The 22,342-nt window shown below is 42.7% G+C and overlaps 1 protein-coding gene and 1 non-coding gene across 8 annotated transcripts in view; one reads left to right on the top strand and one right to left on the bottom strand.

The window, feature by feature from the left end:
* Positions 1 to 22,342, bottom strand: part of LOC106608688 (neurexin-2) — a 1,106,898-nt gene that overhangs the window by 717,527 nt on the left and 367,029 nt on the right. For all 7 annotated transcript variants that reach the window (XM_045721575.1, XM_045721576.1, XM_045721574.1 and 4 more), the window contains exon 5: positions 16,018 to 16,035. In XM_045721575.1, the coding sequence (XP_045577531.1) occupies positions 16,018 to 16,035 (18 nt within the window). The remainder of the gene's footprint in view (positions 1 to 16,017; positions 16,036 to 22,342) is intronic.
* Positions 18,621 to 18,694, top strand: trnav-uac (transfer RNA valine (anticodon UAC)). Its single transcript has one exon. It is a non-coding gene; the product is annotated as a tRNA-Val (tRNA).

The raw sequence follows: 22,342 nt of genomic DNA, 5'->3' as shown, positions 1-22,342 counted from the left end.
CGGAGACTTTAAACAGTTACACGGTTTAATGGCTGTGAAAGGAGAAAACTGAGGATGGATCAACAACATTGTAGTTACTCCACAACACTAACCTAATTGACAGGGTGAAAAGAAGGACGCTTGTACATAATAAAAATATTCAAAAACATGCATCCTGTTTGCAACAAGGCACTAAAGTAATACTGCAAAAAATGTGGCAAAGCAATTCACTTTTTGACCTGAAAACAGGGTGTTATTTTTAGTGTAAATCCAATACAACACATTACTGAGAACCACTCTCCATATTTCCAAGCATAGTGGTGGCTGCATCATGTTATGAGTATGCTTGTAATCATTAAGGACTGGGGAGTTTTTCAGGATAAAACATTTAGGGAATGGAGCTAAGCACAGGCAAAATCCTAGAGGAAAACCTGGTTCAGTCTGCTTTCCACCAGACACTGGGAGATTAATTCACCTTTCAGCAGGACAATAACCTAAAATACAAGGCCAAATCTACACTGGAGTTGCTTACCAAGAAGAGAGTGAATTTTCTTGAGTAGCCGAGTTACAGTTTTTACTTAAATCTGATTAAAAATCTATGGCAAGGCATGACAAAGCTTAAACCAATTTGACAGCACTTGAAGACTGTTGAAAAGAATACATGGGCAATATTGTACAAGCCAGGTGTGGAAAGACTCTGTAATCACTGCCAAAGGTCATTCTAACATGTATTGACTCAGGGATATTTCTGTATTTTATTTTCAATAGATTAGCAAATAAAAATCTAAATGTTTTTTTTCTTCACTTTTTCATTATTGTATATTGTGTGTAAATGGGTGAGATTATTTTTTATTTAATTCATTTTGAATTCAGGCTGTAACAACAAAATATGGAATGAGACAAGGGGTATGAATACTTTCTGAAGGCGCTCTAGACTTACAGTGCTTACTTACGGGCTCTTCCCAACAATGCAGAGGAAATAGAGAAATAACACTAAAGTAAATTTAAAAAAAAACAATACACAATGAGTAATAAGTCTCTTCCTCCCACTCTGCATATTGACTTTATCCCATATCCCCTCCGTACAACTGCCTGGGTTGTGTTCAGTCCAGGAATAATATCCATGTTAATATTCATATTATGTGCCTTAAGCGTCGTATGTTGTGACGCTTAACTTTTAGCAAAATTATCACAGGATGATGTTTTGAGGCTGATAATGGTCTGCCTCGTTCACTCCCCTTCATAAAACTAAGACCAACTGGGTAGGTGTTGCCAATAGCGCTCACCTTGTTTCAGCCATATTGATTTCACCTATCCTATCAGATCCATGAAAGAAAGTAAAGAAGCTCAGAGGGAGAGGGGAGGAAAGATCTTAGTGGAATGAAACAGAGCCCCAGTCTATGTCCCTCCCTACCCATTGAGCATGCCCCCTGGGCAGTAGCTGCAGCGCTGACAGCTTCATTAATTGGCATCATCAGTCTTATTGGATTCCTGATCGATCAGCGCCGGTGAACACAGCTCAACAACAGGGTCACCGCACTGGAGTCAACTGGAGCACACAGTGGCTATGATGCTTTAGCCGGCTGTACAGGGGTCCATGTTGTTGATAACTCTCTGAACCGTAGCTGGGGCTTAACAAAGAGATGTAATCTCTTCTCACAACTGAGAAACTTCATATATGGCGATGCTTTGTTGCATTGAGGATATAAACTACGCATGAATCTGAAGGAGTAGCAGAAAGCCATCTAGTCCGTGGGTGTCAGTGTCTGTAATGGAATTGTCTCAACTGGTCTGGGAGCAGGGATCAGAAGTCTGCAGAGAAGCCCTATTACAGAGATGCCCCATTACAAGTTGACAAAAATCAGGGCAACATTTCTCTACTGTGTCTTTATCTCTGTTCTAGAGAGAGGCTGGAGTTTCTGGCCTGCCGCAAGATAAATATGTGTTGCTATCCCCAGGTCCTGCTAATGGAGTTTAAAGTGTGTGTGTGTGTGTGTGTGTGTGTGTGTGTGTGTGTGTGTGTGTGTGTGTGTGTGTGTGTGTGTGTGTGTGTGTGTGTGTGTGTGTGTGTGTGTGTGTGTGCATGTTTACTTGTTTTCTTAGTTCATCAGGACCCAATGTCCTAACAATTCACCCAAATATCCTGACAAGGTAGGAATGTGTGTGTGTGTGTGTGTGTGTGTGTGTGTGTGTGTGTGTGTGTGTGTGTGTGCAGGTTGAAGCGTTCCACGCTGCTCCTTGTGTCCCATGCCAGATGTTCTAATACAGTCCTAATAACATGTAACATCTTTTAGAAGCTGTGCATCTACAAGGCACCAGCGCCAGTCCATGCTAGTCCATGTCAATCGAGAGCCATGCGTTGGCCCTAGTTAACGACCCCCTGGTGGTCCCACTAATATCCCTTCATTTCCCTCTGTCCCTCCTTACATCCGTCACTCCCTCCCACCCCTCCTTCTCTCCTTATGGAGTCAAATCAGCCTAATAGTCCAGCAATGAGCCTGTAGAGCCACTGTAATGAACCCATGCCTTGGGCTCAGAAAAACATCATAAATCAATTTATGTAACCAAAATATAAGGTCAGTTGTAATGTATTATGTGGTAATGCAGCTGTAATCACTAAAAGTGAAACAGAAAGAAAATAGAGAAATTCAGAAGTTCAAGTCAAGGTGGATTGGCCTCTCTCTTGCAGAGGGAATCTTTTCTCTGTGTCATTTTTCGTTATTCCCACCTCTCGCTCTCTCTCATTCATTGTCTCATTCAATTCTTCCCCCCAATTGCTGTCTCCCTCTTGCTCTCTAAGTCTCTCCCTCTTTCTCTGTAATTTTCTCTAGTATCCTCCTTCCCTCCTTATCTCCCTCCCTCCTTTCTCCCTCCCTCTCTCCATCCTTTCTCCCTCCTTTCTCCCTACCTCTCTCTCTCTCCTTTCTCCCTCCCTCTTTCCCTCCTTTCTCCCTCCCTCCCTCTCCCTCCTTTCTCCCTCCTTTCTCCCTCCTTTCACCCTCCCTCACTCTTGCCTTTTTCCCAGGAGACATGGGGTGTGTTAAAAGCGTGTGACATCCCCGATGGGCTGAGCAGCTCCAGAGTCAAGCTCTGCCTCCCAGAGTCCCCGCCAGAGAAATACCTCCGTCACAGCAGACACCCCACAGCTTTACCCAGGAGCCTCGGCGGCTGGGATGGCGGCCATTTTCTTACCCCTTACTTTCACTAAAGCAGTATCTAACACAACAGTCAATATCCAACAAGAGTCTACAGCATTGTTATAGTCCTTGATTGAGAACACAGTACTGTGTGTTGTGATGGATGGCAGAGATATATAAGGCGTATTGAATAGAAGAGAGCGTTGGTTATTGGTTTGGTGGGACGTTGATGGAATATTACCGTCACCCTCAGAACATTGGACTCATGAAACGTGTATAGAACGTTAATATTTTATGTTCTAAAAACTGGACACGAACGTTCTTGCAAGTCCCATGAAACGTGTCTAGAACATTAATACTGTATATTCTGAGAAGATGATAACCACACTCTGGGTATGTTCTATTTGACACTAAGGGAATGTTCTCCTAACTAACGCAAAAAAACATGCTAAAAAGGTTCTTAGAACATTTTTGCTAACTTAGATAGAACGTTCCCCTAACAGAAAACTGGACACTCAAACATTACGGGAACATTACGGGTAACATCACACAAACTTCCTCTCTCTCTACAATTGTTAGCTGGGCTAGCACCAATGTAGATGTACTTCACTTTCTTCGTTGCTTGTGTGGAAATGCTACTCTCTCCACTCACTACACTGCATGTGCACAATAGAGAGTTGCCATGGAGCTCAAACACAATATCTAAATATGATTTTTTAGATGAGCTAACACAATCGTGATAACGCTTCAGATAATTGACGCCTGTGACTGTAATTCAACGCTGTAAGATTGAGCGATCGCTCCGTCATCGATGTCACCGGCTTCCCAAATGAATAAAATGTCAGCAAAACAGTTAGGGAAGCATTTGCCAACATTAACATTTACCAGGCAGCATTTATCATCGTTAACATTAGCATCAGCACTTCAAAATCTTTTGGCTCTTCATGCGTTTCCTAGCAGGCATTTATAACAGGGTACTATATCCTTAGCTAGGGGTCCTTATGGTGTAGCCATGAGCTCTATTTTGTGACACACATGCAAAACAAATGCCATTAAAAAAAAAACACCTCAAATGTCAGGACCAAATGACTCGTCGTTTAATTGCTTGTGAGTTAACTCGGTCCCTGTGGTCGAGACAGGATGTTAAACGCCTTAAGCACTAATTATCTAAGGTAGCTAGCTATCTCATTACCCCCTTCAATATGCAAATGGCCTGTGGGCTTAGTGTTTTATTGCAATCACTGTTATTCAGAGGGCGGCCATCTTACATTGGGGTTGGAGAGGAGGCTTGATTATAACGAGTGAAACAACAACTGTAGTTAAATAATGACTGGGTTTTGAATTACTGAGTGGTTTTGTATATTACAGAAATAGAGTGTGTTTTTTTACGTGAATATACATGTTTGGGTCCAATATGATATAGCCTTGATATGATGATAGCAATGAAACAAACTAATAAATTAGGAACATTATAAGGCTTTTGAAAGAGTACCCTGACAAAGACAGGGCCATTTCCAAATAACCATATCAGTACAGTGAGGATACAGAGCTGTGTACAAACCACATAGCAAAAGCCAGGATGGAAAAAGCCTAGGTTGCTATCACTATCTATGTGATACGTCTACTTATTTTGCAATCCACCTGATTCCTGCTTACAAGCAAAACTAAAGCAGGAAGTACCAGTGACTCTCTCAATAAGGAAGTGGTCAGATGATGCAGATGCTAAGCTACAGGACTGTTTTGCTAGCACAGACTGGAATATATTCAGGGGTTCTTCCGATGGCATTGAGGAGTACACCACATCAGTCACTAGCTTCATCAATAAGGGCATTGATGAAGTTGTCCCCACAGTGGCCGTACATACATACCCAAACCAGAAACCATGGATTACAGGCAACATCCGCACTGAGCTAAAGGTTAGAGCTGCTGCTTTCAAGGAGCGGGACTCTAACCCATACACTTATACGACATCCCACTATGCCATCTGATGAACCATCAAACAGGCAAGGCGTCAATACAAGACTAAGATTGAATCGTACTACACCGGCACCGACGCTCATCGGATGTGGCAGGGCTGAAAAACAATTATGGACTGCAAAGGGAAGCACAGCCCAGTGACACATGCTTACCAGACGAGCTAAATAACTTCTATGCTTGCTTTGAGGCAAGCAACACTGAAGCACGCATGAGAGCATCAGCTTTTATGGACGACTGTGTGATCACGCTATCCGTAGCCGACCCGTAGTGAGTGAGACCTTTAAACAGGTCAACATTCACAAGGCCACAGGGCCGGACGGATTACCAGGACTTGTACTCTGAGCATGCGCTGACCAACTGGTAAGTGTCTTCACTGACATGTTCAACCTGTCCCGGACCGAGTCTGTAATACCAACATGTTCCAAGCAGACCACCAGAGTCCCTGTGCCCAAGAACACCAAGGTAACCTGCCTAAATGACAACCGACCCATAGCACTCACGTCTGTAGCCATGAAGTGCTTTAAAAGGCTGGTCATGGCTCACATCAACACCATTATCCCAGAAACCCACTCCAACTTGCATACCGCCCCAACAGATCCACAGATGATGCAATATTTTTTGCACTCCACACTGCCCTTTCCCACCTGGGCAAACGGAACACTTATGTGAGAATGCTATTCAATGATTACAGCTCAGCATTTAACACCATAGTGCCCTCAAAGCTCATCACTAAGCTAAGGACCCTGGGACTAAACACCTCTCTCTGCAACTGGATCCTGGACTTCTTGACGGGCCGCCCCCAGGTAGTCAGGGTAGGTAACAACTCATCTGCCACGCTGATCCTCAACACGGGGGCCCCTCAGGGGTATGTGCCCAGTCCCCTCCTGTACTCCCTGTTCACCCATGACTTCATGGCCAAGCATGACTCCAACACCATCATTAAGTTTGCCGACGACACAACAGTGGTAGGCCTGATCCCCAACAACGATGAGACAGCCTATAGGGAGGAAGTCAGAGACCTCGCAGTGTGGTGCCAGGATAACAACCTCTCCCTCAACGTGATCAAGACAAAGGAGATGATTGTGGACTACAGAAAAAGGAGGATCGAGCACGCCCTCGTTCTTGTCGACGGGGCTGTAGTGGAGCAGGTTGATAACTTCAAGTTCCTTGGTGTCCACACCACCAACAAACTATCATGGTCCAAACACACCAAGACAGTCATGAAGAGGGCACGACAATGCCTATTCCCCCTCAGGAGACCGAAAAGATTTGGTATGTGTCCTCAGATCCTCAAAAAGTTCTACAGCTGCACCATCGAGAGCATCCTGACTGGTTGCATCACTGCCTGGTATGGCAACTGCTCGACCTCCGACCGCAAGGCACTACAGAGTGTAGTGCGTACGGCCTAGTACATCGCCGGGGCCAAGCTTCCTGCCATCCAGGACCTCTAGACCAGGGGGTCTCAGTGGAAGGCCCAAAAAATTGCCAAAGACTCCAGCCATCCTAGTCATAGTCTGTGCCAAGTCTGTTTTTTTCTCTCCTTCGTTTACTTAAATACTTTCTTAACACTTTTTTTTTAAACGGCATTGTTGCTTACGGGCTTCTAAGTAAGCATTTCACTGTAAGGTCTACCTACACCTGTTGTATTCGGCGCATGTGACAAATTACATTTCATATGATTTGATATGCACCAACATGTCTATTTCTATTTCCAAAATCATACCCAACTCACACAGTAGTCTAATATGATTCATGTCAGATCACAGTGTTAAATGACGGTGGTTTATTCTAAGAGCTGCATGTTGGGAGGAAACAATGTGTTCTGCTTAGCAGTCCCCCTCATGCTGGGCCTGGATCCCATGATTTTCTCTTCCAAAAGCTGGATGAGTTGAAGGCTATCTGGATGTTGTGTTGTGTGGAGGAGGCTAGAGGGAGGGCCAATCACTGCAGAGTAGCTGTTTGAAGAGAGCCTTTGTCCTGGCTCTGACTACCCCTGAGGTTTACATTCACAATCCATTCTGAGTGAATAAGAGAGGAAGAAGTGAGTGAGTGTCAGAGAGAGAGAGAGAAAAGGAGAGAGATATAGATATACTGTAGATATAGATTAGGCAGACAATCAGACCGACAGACAGACAGACAGACAGACAGACAGACAGACAGACAGACAGACAGACAGACAGACAGACAGACAGACAGACAGACAGACAGACAGACAGACAGACAGACAGACAGACAGACAGACAGACAGACAGACAGACAGACAGACAGACAGACAGACAGGACAACAGAAAGCATTTGGACAGATGTTTATTACAAAGGCATTTTGTGGGGTAGAATCAAAATGAAATTCAGCAGGAGGATAATAAAGGCTCCTTGTAGTGTGGCTGCCTCTCTTTCTCTTTGTATCTGGGTAGAAGCAATTATCATTGGAGTTACCTGCCACAATAGACCTACCTAGGAGTGGTGTGGTGAGCAATATGATTGTCCATCATGGGAATATTTGCTATCGCTTGCTAAAATCCTGTGATTGGTTCTCTGGACATTTGCTAATTATTTCCTTTCCATCTTTGGTGGTGGGCTGTAGCAAGCTATTGGCTTTAGTTTTCGAGATGATTAATCTCTGTCCAGGGAGGAGCTGATTTTTACATATTGTGTATATTTGTTTCTTCTGTTGGCAATGTCAATTCTTGCACATTTTTTCTAAATACTTACTTTTATGATCGCTAGCTGGATAGGCAAACGCTGCTACGTACTAAACTGTAAACCAATCAAAGCTTGTGTACTATCCATGGTACTGTCTCTACTGATCACGTCTGCCAATCACATTATCTGTACCTAAAGTAGTAGACAGCTAGTGACAGCTCAAGAGAGATCTCGGTCCAACAAACTGATATCAGGTCATCTTATTGATTTGTAATCTAGCTAACCATTCAGTTATACAAATATTATACCATCAACGCAAGCTGTAAAATTACTCCCAATTTAGAATGCAGAAACCTTAGTAATGTAGATAGCTTGCTAGTTACAACACGTAGGTATGCAGCTAGCTAGCAGGAACAGATAGCTTTATCACGTCATTCCAGGACAAGGAAAGTTTTAACCATCAGTTTATGCCAAGTAATAATTAAGACTACAAAAACATATAGGACAAGTAGTGTAAAGTTAATACTTTCACTACAGACCCTGGTTCGATTCCAGGCTGTATCACAACCGGCCGTGATTGGGAGTCCCATAGGGCGGCGCACAATTGGCCCAGCATCGTCTGGGTTAGGGTTTGGCTGGGGTAGGCCGTCATTGCAAATAAGAATTTGTTCTTAACACATCTACGGGATCGGTGTTCCCCCTGTGGAACGGATGAGCTAACATAGGCTAATGTGATTAGCATGAGGTTGTAAGTAACAAGAAAATTCCCCATAGACATATAGACATATCTGAGGCAAAACGCTTAAATTATTATTAATCTAACTGAACCGTCCAATTTACAGTAGCTATTGCAGTGAAAGAATACCATGCCATTGCTTGAGGAGAGTGCACAGTTATGAACTTGAAAATGTATTAATAAACCAATTAGGCTGAATCAGTCCAAAACTTTGCACATGCACTGCTGCCATCTAGTGGCCAAAATCTAAATTGCGCCTAACTTGGAATAGTACATTATGGCCTTTCTCTTGCATTTAAAAAATTATGAAAAAAAAATGTAATGTGTTTTTCTTTGTATTATCTTTTACCAGGTCTAATGTGCTATATTATCCTACATTAATTTCACATTTCCACAAACTTCAAAGTGTTTCCTTTCAAAAGGTATCAAGAATATGCATATCCTTGCTTCAGGTCCTGAGCTACAGGCAGTTAGATTTGGGTATGTCATTTTAGGCAAAAATGTTTTAAAAAGGGTCAAATCCTTATATATTTAACTGACTTGCCTAGTTAAATAAATAGTTGGTTAATTCCACAAACTAACTTTTAAGAAGGCACACCTGTTCATTGAAATGCCTTCCATGTGACTACCTCATGAAGATGGTTGGGAGAATGCCAAGAGTGTGCAAATCTGTCATCAAGGCAAAGGGTGGCAATTTGAAGATCTCAAATATAAAATATATTTTGACACTTTTTTGGTTACTGCATGATACCATATGTGTTATTTCATAGTTTTGATGTCTTCACTATTATTCCACAATTATTATTCTACTATTATTCTACAAGAAAATGGTAAAAATAAAGAAAAACCCTTAGTAAGTGTTCTAAAACTTTTGACCGGTAGTGGATATGATTGAATGTTTATTTAAGCCTGCAGCTAGATACTTGAAATGAGACAATCATGCCAAGACATTATTCAAAATTGAATTCACTGACAGATAGATAGCTAATGAAACATGCGCTAGCAAACGTGTTACATTGTATAAAATATTCTGGGCCATCAGAGTTTCCTGCAACAGTGAGCTCTGGACAGACAGACACAGCTGTAGGCTATTTGTGCAAGGGATAAGAAGTAATCAGGTAGGCCGATTTTATGAATCGCAACCAGATCAGAGCATGACATTTTTTCCCCCTTTCAAGCTGAACGCTTATCAAAAGGGAGAGAGCTGGAATGATTTTTGAAATAGGCTACGTTGAGGAACTCAATGGATGTAAAACCGACTTTGTTTACTTGCTGTTTGAGGCTATGAAGAAATTACTTTGAGAAGTTCTACAGTGACGTTGAGATAAGACGATCAGAAATAGTATCCCCAAACTGGGCACATTTATAGGCCTACACTTATATGCAGGCCAGGTAGCCTAGGCCCACTTCTGTGCGTAATCAGGTTTGTGTCCTTACTCAAGATCGACAGGAGCGCTCCAAACGAAAGACAATGAATAAATTGACAACTCATACAGTAAATGGAATGAAATAAACCCCCCAAAAACAACGTGTCCAATCCTACAATGATAACGGTAAGACTGTAATAATAATATATTGAATGCATTAACAGAAATTACTGTAACCATACAAACATTGTAGATGAGAAATGATGGTAATTAACAGTAAATGTACTACTGGTGATACTGGTGTGCCTTCCCCGAGGCCTCCGCAATGGATTAGTCCACTCAGACAGGCCTCCGCAATGGATTAGTCCACTCAGACAGACGTCAATCAGACAGGTGTCTCGTGTGCCATATATTGTTGAAATATATTTGCCAGTGCTCAACAAAATAATTATGGTCGACCAACAGCTGTTCGACCAAACAATCGACCAGTCGACTAAATGGGGTCAGCCCTAGTGCCAACAAATTGACCTGGTAAACATAAGAATATTATAAATACAGAAAATCAGCTCCTCCCTCGACGTAGATCGATCAACTTCACTGTTTTCAGTGTCGGCCCACCACCTATCTGTGCTTGTTTCTCTGATCGTGTGCATTCGGCGTTTGTCTAACCACTCTCCTCTCTCTCCACTCCTCCACCTGAGTAAGTCATTCTAATGGAATTACACACACTAGTGCATCCCGCTTCCCTCATGAATGCACTCCATCATCTCAATAACATGAAAGACACGCTCTGCCTCAAAGAAAGAGCGGAACAACCTGTGCTCTGGTACAGAGTTGAAAGCCCTCTGAATTTTTGTTAATATATTTTTTTTATTTAACCTTTATTTAACTAGGCAAGTCAGTTAAGAACAAATTCTTATTTTCAATGACGGCCTAGGAACAGTGGGTTAACTGCCTTGTTCAGGGGCAGAACGACAGATTTGTACCTCTCTTCCTTTCTTTCACTCCTTTCCCTATTATCCCTTGTTCTCTTGCAACTTCAATTACACCAGACTACAGAGAGAATGGAAGCGAACAGGAAAGAGGTAGATTTGCCACTAACCAAACCAGTTGGCCTCTCTGTGCCTGTGAAGTTCAACTGTGTGTTGTTCGTCCAAGAACTCTTCAGGCCTTTGTCTGGCTTCTCTGGTTGCTCTGGGCGTTACCCCTAGGGAAGAGGGGGGTTATGGGGCTTGGAGTCTTTTCAGAATATATCGGGGCTCTTCTCAGGTACTTATTTATTTATGCCTGTGGAAGTTGAGGCACTGAAAACAACTTCCCCCTCGCTTTTAGAAGGTTATGTCGCATAATCGTCTAGGTACATACCTTTGTCTAATTCACAACTCTGAGAGGTGTCTTGATGCCTCTTTGTCTGGACCTCAAGCAGGCTGCGGGCCTTCAGACCTTGGCCCTATTTAAATATGTTTAACGTGCATCCTTCTATCCTTCCTTCCTGTCCTAACTTTTCCAGCCTTTTTTTTGCCGAAGCTCATCCACCCCAAACTTCTCACAGAGGAATTTGTGACGATGGTGGTGAAATGGACAATTAGACAAAATCATTTTGTGGAGGAATGTATTAGCTATCTCCTCCTTTTTAACCCAAAATACTAAGGTGAAATCAGGATCCAGCAGCATTCTCTCCCTCTCTCTCTGATTTTAATTTTAAAAAATTCTACTGTGGATGGAGAGAGTCTAGGCAGGCAGAAGAGAGCAGCCGGGGTAGTATTTGGGTTTACCCTCGGGTAAGCGGCCCTGCTAGGCTCTAATCTGAAGTCAGACAAAATGGCACATTAGCTCTCTGGCCCACTCTCTCCAGCTGCAGCCCTGGAGACTGCAACATAACGTCTGTCTGTCTGGTCTCTGTACAGGCTCTGGTTCTAACAGACAAGAGCTGAGCTACACTGGTTCTATAGAGATATCCAAAGGTCTGGAATCACAGCAGAATATCCCGTCCTCATCTGCAAGTGGTGGTGAGGGTTGGGCATGCGTATGTCTGTGTTCTTAACGTGTATTCCAACAACACATACATGTCATGAACCTAGAGAGGAGCATATGGCGTGTGCCATGTAAACAGCAGTATTTAGAGGGCAGACATGTATGGTATTCATGCCTCCCAGATGGTTATTGAGGGACAGGGTAAGACATTATTATGCTCTATATTCACTATAGCAGACAACACGGTGAGGTTCAGGTTTCCACCAACTGAAATAACCAGTGAGCTGTAACATCCAGCATCACAACAAGACAAGACGCCATTTAGTTTTTTTCCATGGATGGAATACAAACAGGTTGGGTATTTACAGAGGTGGAAGGTCGTCTGCAAGGGATTTAGCTCTAAAGACTGTCTTTACAGAACCCTGCTGCGTTCTGCTTTGCATACCTCTTTAGGAACCTCAGGACTAGCAACTTGCAAATGAAGATACTCTCGCCTGAAATGTTTGAACAGAGAGGCCAGTCAGAATCATACCGATTTCAGTGGCAAACTATGGAAAGCATAGAATATGGTTTTCAAAAAGAAGAAAATGTGTGTATTGATGTATGTGTAGGTATCCATTGTATTATGTGTGGTGTATGTATGTGTTCCACATATTTGCTCGTTCAGTCAGAACATAGCCTGAACGCTGCAGTACATTTCATCCAACGATTAAATTCCTATATAAAAGAGTATTCTTGGGGGGTAATATTCTGTAGAAGAGCGATAATATTGATGTCATCTTACTCGACTGAAAGTCACATTGCAGCAACTGCTGGAAGCTACAGCTTTAGCAAGCATTACATTTCCTAACTGTTTGTGTGGAGCGTTGATACATTTCATTAGCTTGTCTATAAACACACACACCACACACACTTCACTGATTCCAAATTAAAATCTAGCGCAGTAGCATGTCAGCAGATTTGAGATATGGTCTTGGGGTGTAGTTTTAATGAATACTTAAGTGATGCATAACACTTTAGCAGTATACACAACAACATAGACAAAAAACTGGGATTGTCCATACGTTTGCATTTTCTCCTTGGTTGTAGTACATTTTGAGTCCTAAGTCTGGGAAGAACTGATTGATATAAATTGCAGAGTGGTGGATGGAGGCAGACAATGTTTAAAAAAAAAGAAAGTAAGTAGAATTTATTAGCATATCTGGACTTAAATGTTTACATTTAAAGCTGCAATATGTAACTTTTTGGGTGACACAATCACATAGAAATGTGTATTATAGATCTGTCATTCTCAATTAAACCAAGTTTCATTGAGATGTGTTTTAATGATCTGTCTTCATCATAAGGGAGGTTTCTGAGTCAGAGGTGAACAAGGTGATTAGCTCACTAAAGAACTCTAAAGCCAAAGATGTGTTTGGGTTGGACTGTACCTTTCTTAAAAAACTACAAGGAGTCACTCATTGGCCCCATTACTAAGGTCACCAACATATCTATTGGTCAGGGGGTGTTTCCAAGGGTCTGGAAGTCGGCCGTAATAACAGCCATCTTTAAATCGGGTGACCCTGCTGACGTGAGTAACTACAGGCCATTAATATACTACCTGTAGTGTCGAAGGTTGTTAAAGTGTGTAGTAGAGCAACTGACTGCCCACCTCAACAACAGCCCCTTCACATTACTCTCCATGCAGTTTGGCTTCAGAGCAAAAGATTCCACAGAAACGGCCAACTGCTTTCTTCTGGAAAATGTGAAGTCCAAGATGGACAAAGGGGGCGTTGTTGGGGCTGTGTTTCTGGACCTACGGAAGGCTTTTGATACTGTTAACCATGAGGTACTCATCACAAAATTGTCCAAGTTCAACTTTTCCCCCGATGCCTTGATATCATACCTTGAAGGCAGAACCCAGTGTGTCAGAGTGAGCAATAAGCTGTCGCCCACTCTTAGCTATGATGTGGGCGTGCCCCAAGGGTCAATACTGGGGCCCCTCCTGTTCAGCCTGCACATTAATGATCTGCCTTCTGTCTGTACTGGGTCTGAAGTTCAAATGTATGCAGATGATACAGTGATATATGTGCATGCAAAGAGCAAACAACAAGCTGCACAAGAACTCACTACTGTAATGGTCCAGGTTACAAAGTGGCTCAGTGACTCATGTTTGCATCTCAATGTGAAAAAAAATGTCTGCATGTTCTTCACAAAGAGGGCAACTGATGCTACTGAGCCAGATGTCTATGTGTCAGGGGAGAAGCTCCAGGTGGTATCTGATTTTAAGTACCTTGGCAACATACTTGATTTCAACCTCTCTTTTAAAAAGCAGGTGAAAAGGTCATTCAAATAACCAAATTCAACCTATAAGAAATTGTTTGACTACAGAAATAGCAAAACTGTACTTCAAATCTATGATACTCCCTCACTTAACATACTGCTTGACTAGTTGGTCCCAAGCTTGCTATACAACATTAAAAACCCATTCAGTCTGTCTACAAACAGGCTCTCAAAGAGCTTGATAGGAAGCCCAACAGCCATCATCACTGTTACATCCTCAGAAAGCATGAGCTCCTGAGATGGAAACATTTGTGCAATATACCGACGCAGGTCTTGTATTCAAGATCCTAAATGCCCTGGCTCCCCCTCCACTCAGTACTTTTGTTAAACAGAAAACCCAAACATATGGCAGCAGATCCACAAGGTCTGCCATGAGAGGTGACTGTATAGTTCCCTTAAGGAAAAGCACCTTTAATCAATCTGTTTTCTCTGTGAGAGCTTCCCATGTCTGGAATACACTGCCATCAGACACACATAACTGCACCACCTATCACACTTTCACAAAAAAACATGAAGACATGGCTAAAGGCCAATCAGATTTGTGAACATAATCCCTAGTTTTGTATGGCCACTTTCCATGTTGTCTGTAGCTTCTGAGGTGTGGAAACACTTTGTTGCTTTGTTGCTCTGTCTACATGCTACGTCTTGCTTGTCCTATGTTGCTCTGCGTGTGCTCACTGCTCATTGATTGTCTGTATTGTTATTGTAATTGTTTTTAATAACCTGCCCAGGGACCGCGGGTGAAAATTAACCGGCTGGCTAAAACCGGCACTTTTACTGAAACGTTGATTAATGTGCACTGTCCCTGTAAAAATAAAAATAAACTCAACTAAAAAAGTCTAAGACGTGGTGGATATATTTTGTATGTGCTATTTCTTTGCTCCCTGTTCTGAAAATACAATAGTTTTATTTATGGAAAATATATTTCACTGCGGTTTAGATGGTACAATGATTCTCTACAATATACTTGCTTTTTTGTCACTTAAACTGAAATTAGACAAACTACTAGAATTATAGCAACCAGGAAATGGCGGAGAGATTTCTGCATATTGCACCTTGAAAAGCATGCTCTCAACATGGTGATAAACTACAATACTCTCTACTGTTCACTTAACGCAGACACCACAACAAACAGTTGACCCAATTGCAAACCATCACAAAACACAGATCTACATCACAATACTTCACAAAGACAGGCTGTATACCTCAATCTTCCTCACACATACATGATCCCATACATCCTGTTAATGTATCTGCTATTCAGAGTTACCTTGCTGAACTCTGAATGGTAAGAGCAACTACATCTATATTCTGTCCGTTAAGTCATCTTCTCTCATCAGAGTGGGCTGGCTATTGAGTTGGATACACCCCGGCCTCTCGTATGTCTTCATTCTCAACCTGAGTGGTTATTGCTGTCAATTGCTGGGCCCCAACCAGCGGATGACTGATTGAAAGCAATATAGTTCACACTTTTCTGGATTGCTCACAATCCACTGAGACTGAGAGCTCCTCTCACTGATATAAAAGCAGGAATCCCGCAGCCTCACAATACAAATAAATGGTAATTGCGCACCCTTTAAAGTTGGCTTTCACCGCTGGGAGAAAAGTTCAAGTGGCACAGCAATCTCAATCCGTCTGGTTTGTAGAGGCACGTTAGGCTTTTATATGTGCTTTTGTATACCCAATGGTGTGTGTGTGTGTGTGTGTGTGTGTGTGTGTGTGTGTGTGTGTGTGTGTGTGTGTGTGTGTGCGTCACCATTGTGTACGTGTTCAGTCTGTATCGTGCCTTAGAATCATCAGATCCCACATCACTGTCACCCACAGACAAAACATCAGTACACGTGTCAGAGCAAGAGAGAAGGTGAAGAAATAGTCGACTTACCGGCCTGTGATGAGTCCCCTGTGGGGAGACAGAGAGAGCGAGGAGAGAGAGAAAAAAGATAGTTTAGTTCAAATCTCAAATGAAGACAACCCCGTTCACCCCCAACCCGACACAAATACAAGACGGATGACACCTGAGGAAGAGAGAGAGAAAGTCATGAAGACAGCAATTAACAACAGGACACGTATTCACAGAGCAACACACATACATTTGCTAATTGAGATGGGAAAAAACACACGTTATTAAAGGTTGTTTCCGTTTTAGTCTTCCTTGTAAAAAACAGACAATATAAAATATTTCAACATTTCAAATGCACCTTTTTCTGTGGATAAGGAAAAAGACTCACACTCTCATTTAAAATGGAGTCATGAGGACGTTTAGAGACGTCTCTCCCTTACTGAGAAAAAGATGCTATGTTTTTATTATTGTCGGTGCTCTTCCCATTGCTTGGAAATTGTGGCCAGCTATCACACTTAGAATCAGGGCACTATCCCCAATCATTATACCCTTATCTGTGAATGACATGGCATAAAATGTTGACACACCTGATATACGGGCATAAGCCAATGGAGTACGCCGACGAAAGGAGAGAGTATTATGTGTGAGAGAGGCAGAGAGATAAATAAAGCTAGATAGATAGATCGAGAGAGAGAGAGAGAGAGAGCAAGAGAGAGAGAGCAAGAGAGAGAGAGCAAGAGCAAGAAAGAGCAAGAGAGAGAAAGAAAGAAAAGAGCAAGAGAAAGAAAGAAAGAAAGAGCAAGAGAAAGAAAGAAAGAAAGAGCAAGAGAAAGAAAGAAAGAAAGAGCAAGAAAGAAAGAAATGTGCAAGGAGAGAAAGATGGAGTGAGTAATGCATATAGAGAGAAAGAGAGAAAGCGAGAGAGCTAAAGAAAGAGATTAAGTAGGGAGTGACTCAGCATAAAGTTGATTCCAGGTTGTGAGAGAGCTCATCTAGGGTTGGGTGGGTGTACGGGACTAGAGCAGACAGGCAGACCTAGTCTAGTGGAAGATGAAAATAGAGAGAGAGCGAGAGAGAGAGAGAGATGGAGGAATCACTGTCCAACCAAGCATAGAGCTCAATATCAATATCCATGGGTCTGCAAAAGCTGGCACCAGTGTCTCCCCTCGGCTCTCAGCTCGATACATGGGAAACCAGCCCAGCGGAACCCAGCCCTACACTCACTGGGCTCGCAACATATCCAATTAACATACTTTTTTATTTATTTTTATAAACGCGCATAGTTTCATCTGAAATATCAATCTGCTGCCGGGTGAAATTCACAATTAGCGGACGGGAACAATTTTGAGCCAATTGGCAGATGTAAAGTGTTATATTTGGGGGGTACAAATCAAATTAAATTTATTTATATAGCCCTTCTTACATCAGCTGATATCTCAAAGTGCTGTACAGAAACCCAGCCTAAAACCCCAAACAGCAAGCAATGCAGGTGTAGAAGCACATGCTACTGTGTTAATTGCCTCTGTAGGAATAAGAGCACCCCCCCCCCCACACACACCAACTTTCTCCCACATTTGAGTGTGTGTGTTATGAAACACAGAAGGCTATACAACATACTCCAGGTTCACTGTGTCCATTAGGTAAGAGTGGTCATATTGTCTAGCTGGTTGGTTTGCCCTTTATTTAAGGGTTTTAGGTTCCTCTCCAAACCTTACACATGGACGCTCACACAGACAGGCCAGCAGAGATCCCAAGCTCGACCAGTGGAGGCTGCTGAGGGGAGGACGGCTCATAATAATGGCCGGAACAGAGTGAATGGATTGGCATCAAACACATGGATTCGGCTATTTCACCCATTCTACTGCCAATATTTGTCTATGGAGATTGCATGGCTGTGTGCTTGATTTTATATACCTTTCAGCAACAGGTGTGGCTGAAATAGACGAATCCACTATTTTGGGTCCACATACTTTTGTATATACAGTACATTTGGAAAGTATTCAGACACCTTGACTTTTACTACACGCTTTATTCTAAAATTGATTAAAATGTTTCGGTTTTTTTCCCCCTCGTCAATCTACACACAATACCCCATAATGACAAAGCAAACACAACATTTTATACATTTTTGCAAATTTATGAATAAACCCCCCACCCCGGAAATGTCACATTTACATAAGTATTCAGACCTTTTACTCAGTACTTTGTTGAAGCACCTTTGGCAGCGATTACAGCCTCGAGTCTTCTTGGGTATGATGCTACAAGCTTGGCACGCCTGTATTTGGGGAGTTTCTCCTAGTCTTCTCTGTAGATCCTCTCAAGCTCTGTCAGGTTGGATGGGGAGTGTTCCTGCACAGATCTCTCCAGATATGTTTGGGTGGGCCACTCAAGGACATTCAGAAACTTGTCCCGAAGCCACTCCTGCGTTGTCTTGGCTGTGTGCTTAGGGTCATTGTCCTGTTGGAAGGTGTGCATTCGCCCCAGTCTGAGTTCCTGAGTGCTCTGGAGCAGGTTTTCATCAAGGATCTCTCTGTACTTTGCTCCGTTCATCTTTCCCTCGATCCTGACTAGTCTCCCAGTCCCAGCCGCTGAAAAACACCCCAACAGCATTATGCTGCCACCACCGTGCTTCACCATAGGGATTAGTCCCGTGTGGCTCAGTTGGTAGAGCATGGTGTTTACAACGCCAGGGTTGTGGGTTTGATTCCCACGGGGGACCAGTACAGAAAAAAAGAAAAAAAAATGTATGAAATGTATGCATTCACTACTGTAAGTCGCTCTGGATAAGAGCGTCTGCTAAATTACTAAAATGTAAAAAATGGATGGTGCCAGGTTTCCTCCAGACGTGACGCTACGCATTCAGGCCAAATAGTTCAATCTTGGTTTCATCAGACCAAAGAATCTGGTTTCTCAACATCTGAGAGTCTTTATGTGCCTTCAGGCAAACTCCAAGCGGGCTGTCATGTGCCTTTTACACAGGAGTGGCTTCTGTCTGGCCACTCTACCATAAAGGCCTGATTGGTGGAGTGCTGAAGAGATATTTGTCCTTCTGGAAGATTCTCCCATCTCCACAGAGGAACTCTGGAACTCTGTCAGAGTGACCATCGGGTTCTTGGTCATCTCCCTGATTTTTCCGCTTGGCCAGGCAGCCAGCTCTAGGAAGAGTCTTGCTGGTTCCAAACTTCTTCCATTGAAGAATAACGGAGGCCACTTTGTTCTAGGTAGCTTAGTGGTTAGAGCATTGGACTTGTAACCGAAAGGTTGCAAGATTGAAACCACGAGCTGACAAGGTAAAAATCTGTCGTTCTGCTCCTGAACAAGGCAGTTAACCCACTGTTCCTAGGCCGTCATTGAAAATGAGAATTTGTTCTTAACTGATTTGTCTAGTTAAACAAAGGTAAAAAAAAAAAATGCTACAGAAATTTGGCACCCTTCTCCAGATAGGTGCCTCGACACAATCCTGTCTCGGAGCTCTATGGACAATTCCGTCAAACTTATGGCTTGGTTTTTGCTCTGACATGCACTGTCAACTGTGGGACCTTAGACAGGTGTGTACCTTTCCAAATCATGTCAAATAAATTGAATTTACCAGTCTAATCAAGTTTTAGAAACATCTGTAGGATGGTCAATGGAAACTGGATGCACCTGAGATCAAGTTCGAACCTGAATACTTATGTAAATAAGGTATTTCTGTTTTTTATTTCTCATAAATTTGCTAAAATTTTGAAAAACCTGTTTTCGTTTTGTCATTATATGGTATTGTGTGAAGATTGATGAGAAAATGTTTGAATTTAATCAACTTTAGAATAAGGCTGTAACGTAGCAAAATGTGGAAAAAGTCAAGGGTTCTGAATACTTTCCGAAGGCACTGTAAAGTGTACATATACAGTACCAGTCAAAAGTTTGGACACACCTACTCATTCAAGGGTTTTTATTCATTTTGACTATTTTCCACAATGTAGAATAATAGTGAAGACATCAAAACTATGAAATAACACATATGGAATCATGTAGTAACCAAAATTGTTAAACATATCAAAATACATTTTAGATTCTCAAAGTAGCCACCCTTTGCCTTGATAACAGCTTTGCACGCTCTTGGTATTATCTCAACCAGCTTCATGAGGTAATCACCTGGAATGCATTTCAATTAACAGGTGTGGCTTTTCAAAGTTAATTTGTGGAATTTCTTAATGCGTTTGAGCAAATCAGTTGATTTGTGACAGGGTAGGGTTGGTATATAAAAGATAGCCCTATTTGGTAAAAGACCAAGTCCATATTATGACAAGAACAGCTCAAATAAGCAAAGGGAAACGACAGTCCATCATTACTTTAAGACATAAAGGTCAGTCAATCTGGAAAATTTCAAGAACTTTGAAAGTGTCTTCAAGTGCAGTCGCAAAAACCATCAAGCGCTATGATGGAAGTGGCTCATACTGGCTCACTATTATTCTGTTCAACATCCCAGTCTATAATATACAGGGGAAAACAAACACACCCACAGTGCCATCCCCTGTTCAACATCCCATGCTATACTATACCGGGGAAAACAAACACATAAAGACATACACACACAGCCAGGCGCCCACGCAACATCACAACATGGCAGCCGCTGCTATCTTTATGGGCCTACAGTGGGATATAGTGTCGGGCTAACTGTGCACTTTATTGTCTGTGTATCACACAAGGAGGTCTGCTGGGTGCAAGTCACAGCTCGTAATGTCTCTGGTGACCTCTGCAGCTAATAAATAACCACCACTAGTGACTTTAGGAGCTACAGCTAACACTGGAGAGAGAGAGCCTAGTGATCAGTAGCATAGTTAATTAAGAACCATGGCTAGAGACTTTAGCAGCTACAGCTAACACTGGAGAGAGAGAGAGCCTAGTGATCAGTGGCATAATAAATAACCACTGCTAGCAACTTTAGCAGCTACAGCTAACACTGGGGAGAGAGATGGAAACTAGTATAGTGTACTATAGTATAGCAAATAGTAGCTACTACAGAGGTACTCTGGGTAATTATACAGGGTGACGTTGCACCTTAAGACACTGGTCTTAGGTCAGTTTGGCATTAGTTTGGAAATGTTTCCCTCTTTGGTTAAGGTTAGGATTGGGATAGGATAAGGTCATCCTAGATCAGTGTCTTGGGCCATCTTTTAGCTGGTAGTCTTAGCTGTGCTAAGTCAAAAATTTGCGAGCTACACTACATGACCAAAGGTATGTGGACACCTGCTCGAACATCTCATTACAAAATCATTGGCATTAATATGACGGTGGCACATTGAAAGTCACTGAGCTCTTCAGAACAGGCCATTTTACTGCCAATGTTTGTCTATGGAGATTGGCTGTATGCTCAACTTTATACACCTGTCAACAATGGGTGTGGCTAAAATAGCCAAATCCACTAATTTGAAGGGGTGTCCACATACTTATAGTGTATTTAAAACATATGTTTTATAGGTATTGGCTGGGTTTGGCTAATTTCTCCCGGGTTAGACACATTAAGTTAGCCTAGCCTAGTGAGCTGCAGCATCTGTACTGCAGCTGCTAGTGCTAGTACTGGCTAAGCCCCACAACAATCCCCCCCAGCACACACAAAGTGAGTGGAGTTGAACTATCACCCCTTACGTCAACCACTCCATTCACACACTCCCTTTCTCCACTGAGGAGCGCTGACCCAGTATCCTGTCAATTTACTTTTCATCTCTCCAGCTCTTTCTCCTTTTCAGCTCTGCTTAGCTGTCAACCTCTCTCACCCTGGAAAATATGTGGAGAGGAGAGGAGAGGAGAGGAGAGGCGAGGCGAGGAGAGGAGAGGAGAGGAGAAGAGAAGTGCAAAATGGGGAAAAGACATGCACTTATTTATGCAGCGGTAAAAAACATACACACAAAGCTATACGCACGCACGCGCACGCACGCGCACACCCACGCACACGCACACGCACACACACACACACACTCTTGTACAGCTAACCTTGTGGGGAAACACAATTCAGTCCCATTCAAAATCATATTTTCCCTAACCCCTAACCCTAAACCTAACCTAAGCTATTTCTCAGTCTCTCGGTCCCAGCTTTGATGAAGTTGTACTGTCTCCGCCTTCTAGATGGTAGCGGGGTGAACAGGCTGTTGCTCGGGCTGCTGAGGTCCTTGATGATCTTCTTGGCCTTCCTGAGACACAGGGTGCTGTAGATGTCCTGGAGGGCAGGCAGTGTGCCCCTTGTTATGTGTTGGGCTGACCGCACCACCCTCTGGAGAGCCCTGCGGTTGTGGACGGTGCAGTTGCCGAACAGGCTGACAGGAAGCTCTCAATGGTGCATCTGCAGAAGTTTGTGAGGGTCTTAGGAGCCTAGCTGAATTTCTTCAGC

This window comes from Salmo salar, chromosome ssa07, assembly GCF_905237065.1.
Source record: "Salmo salar chromosome ssa07, Ssal_v3.1, whole genome shotgun sequence".
Classification (NCBI taxonomy): Eukaryota; Metazoa; Chordata; class Actinopteri; order Salmoniformes; family Salmonidae; genus Salmo; species Salmo salar.
The sequence above is the reverse complement of the archived record's forward strand: the minus strand, read 5'-3'. Positions and strand labels throughout refer to the sequence as shown.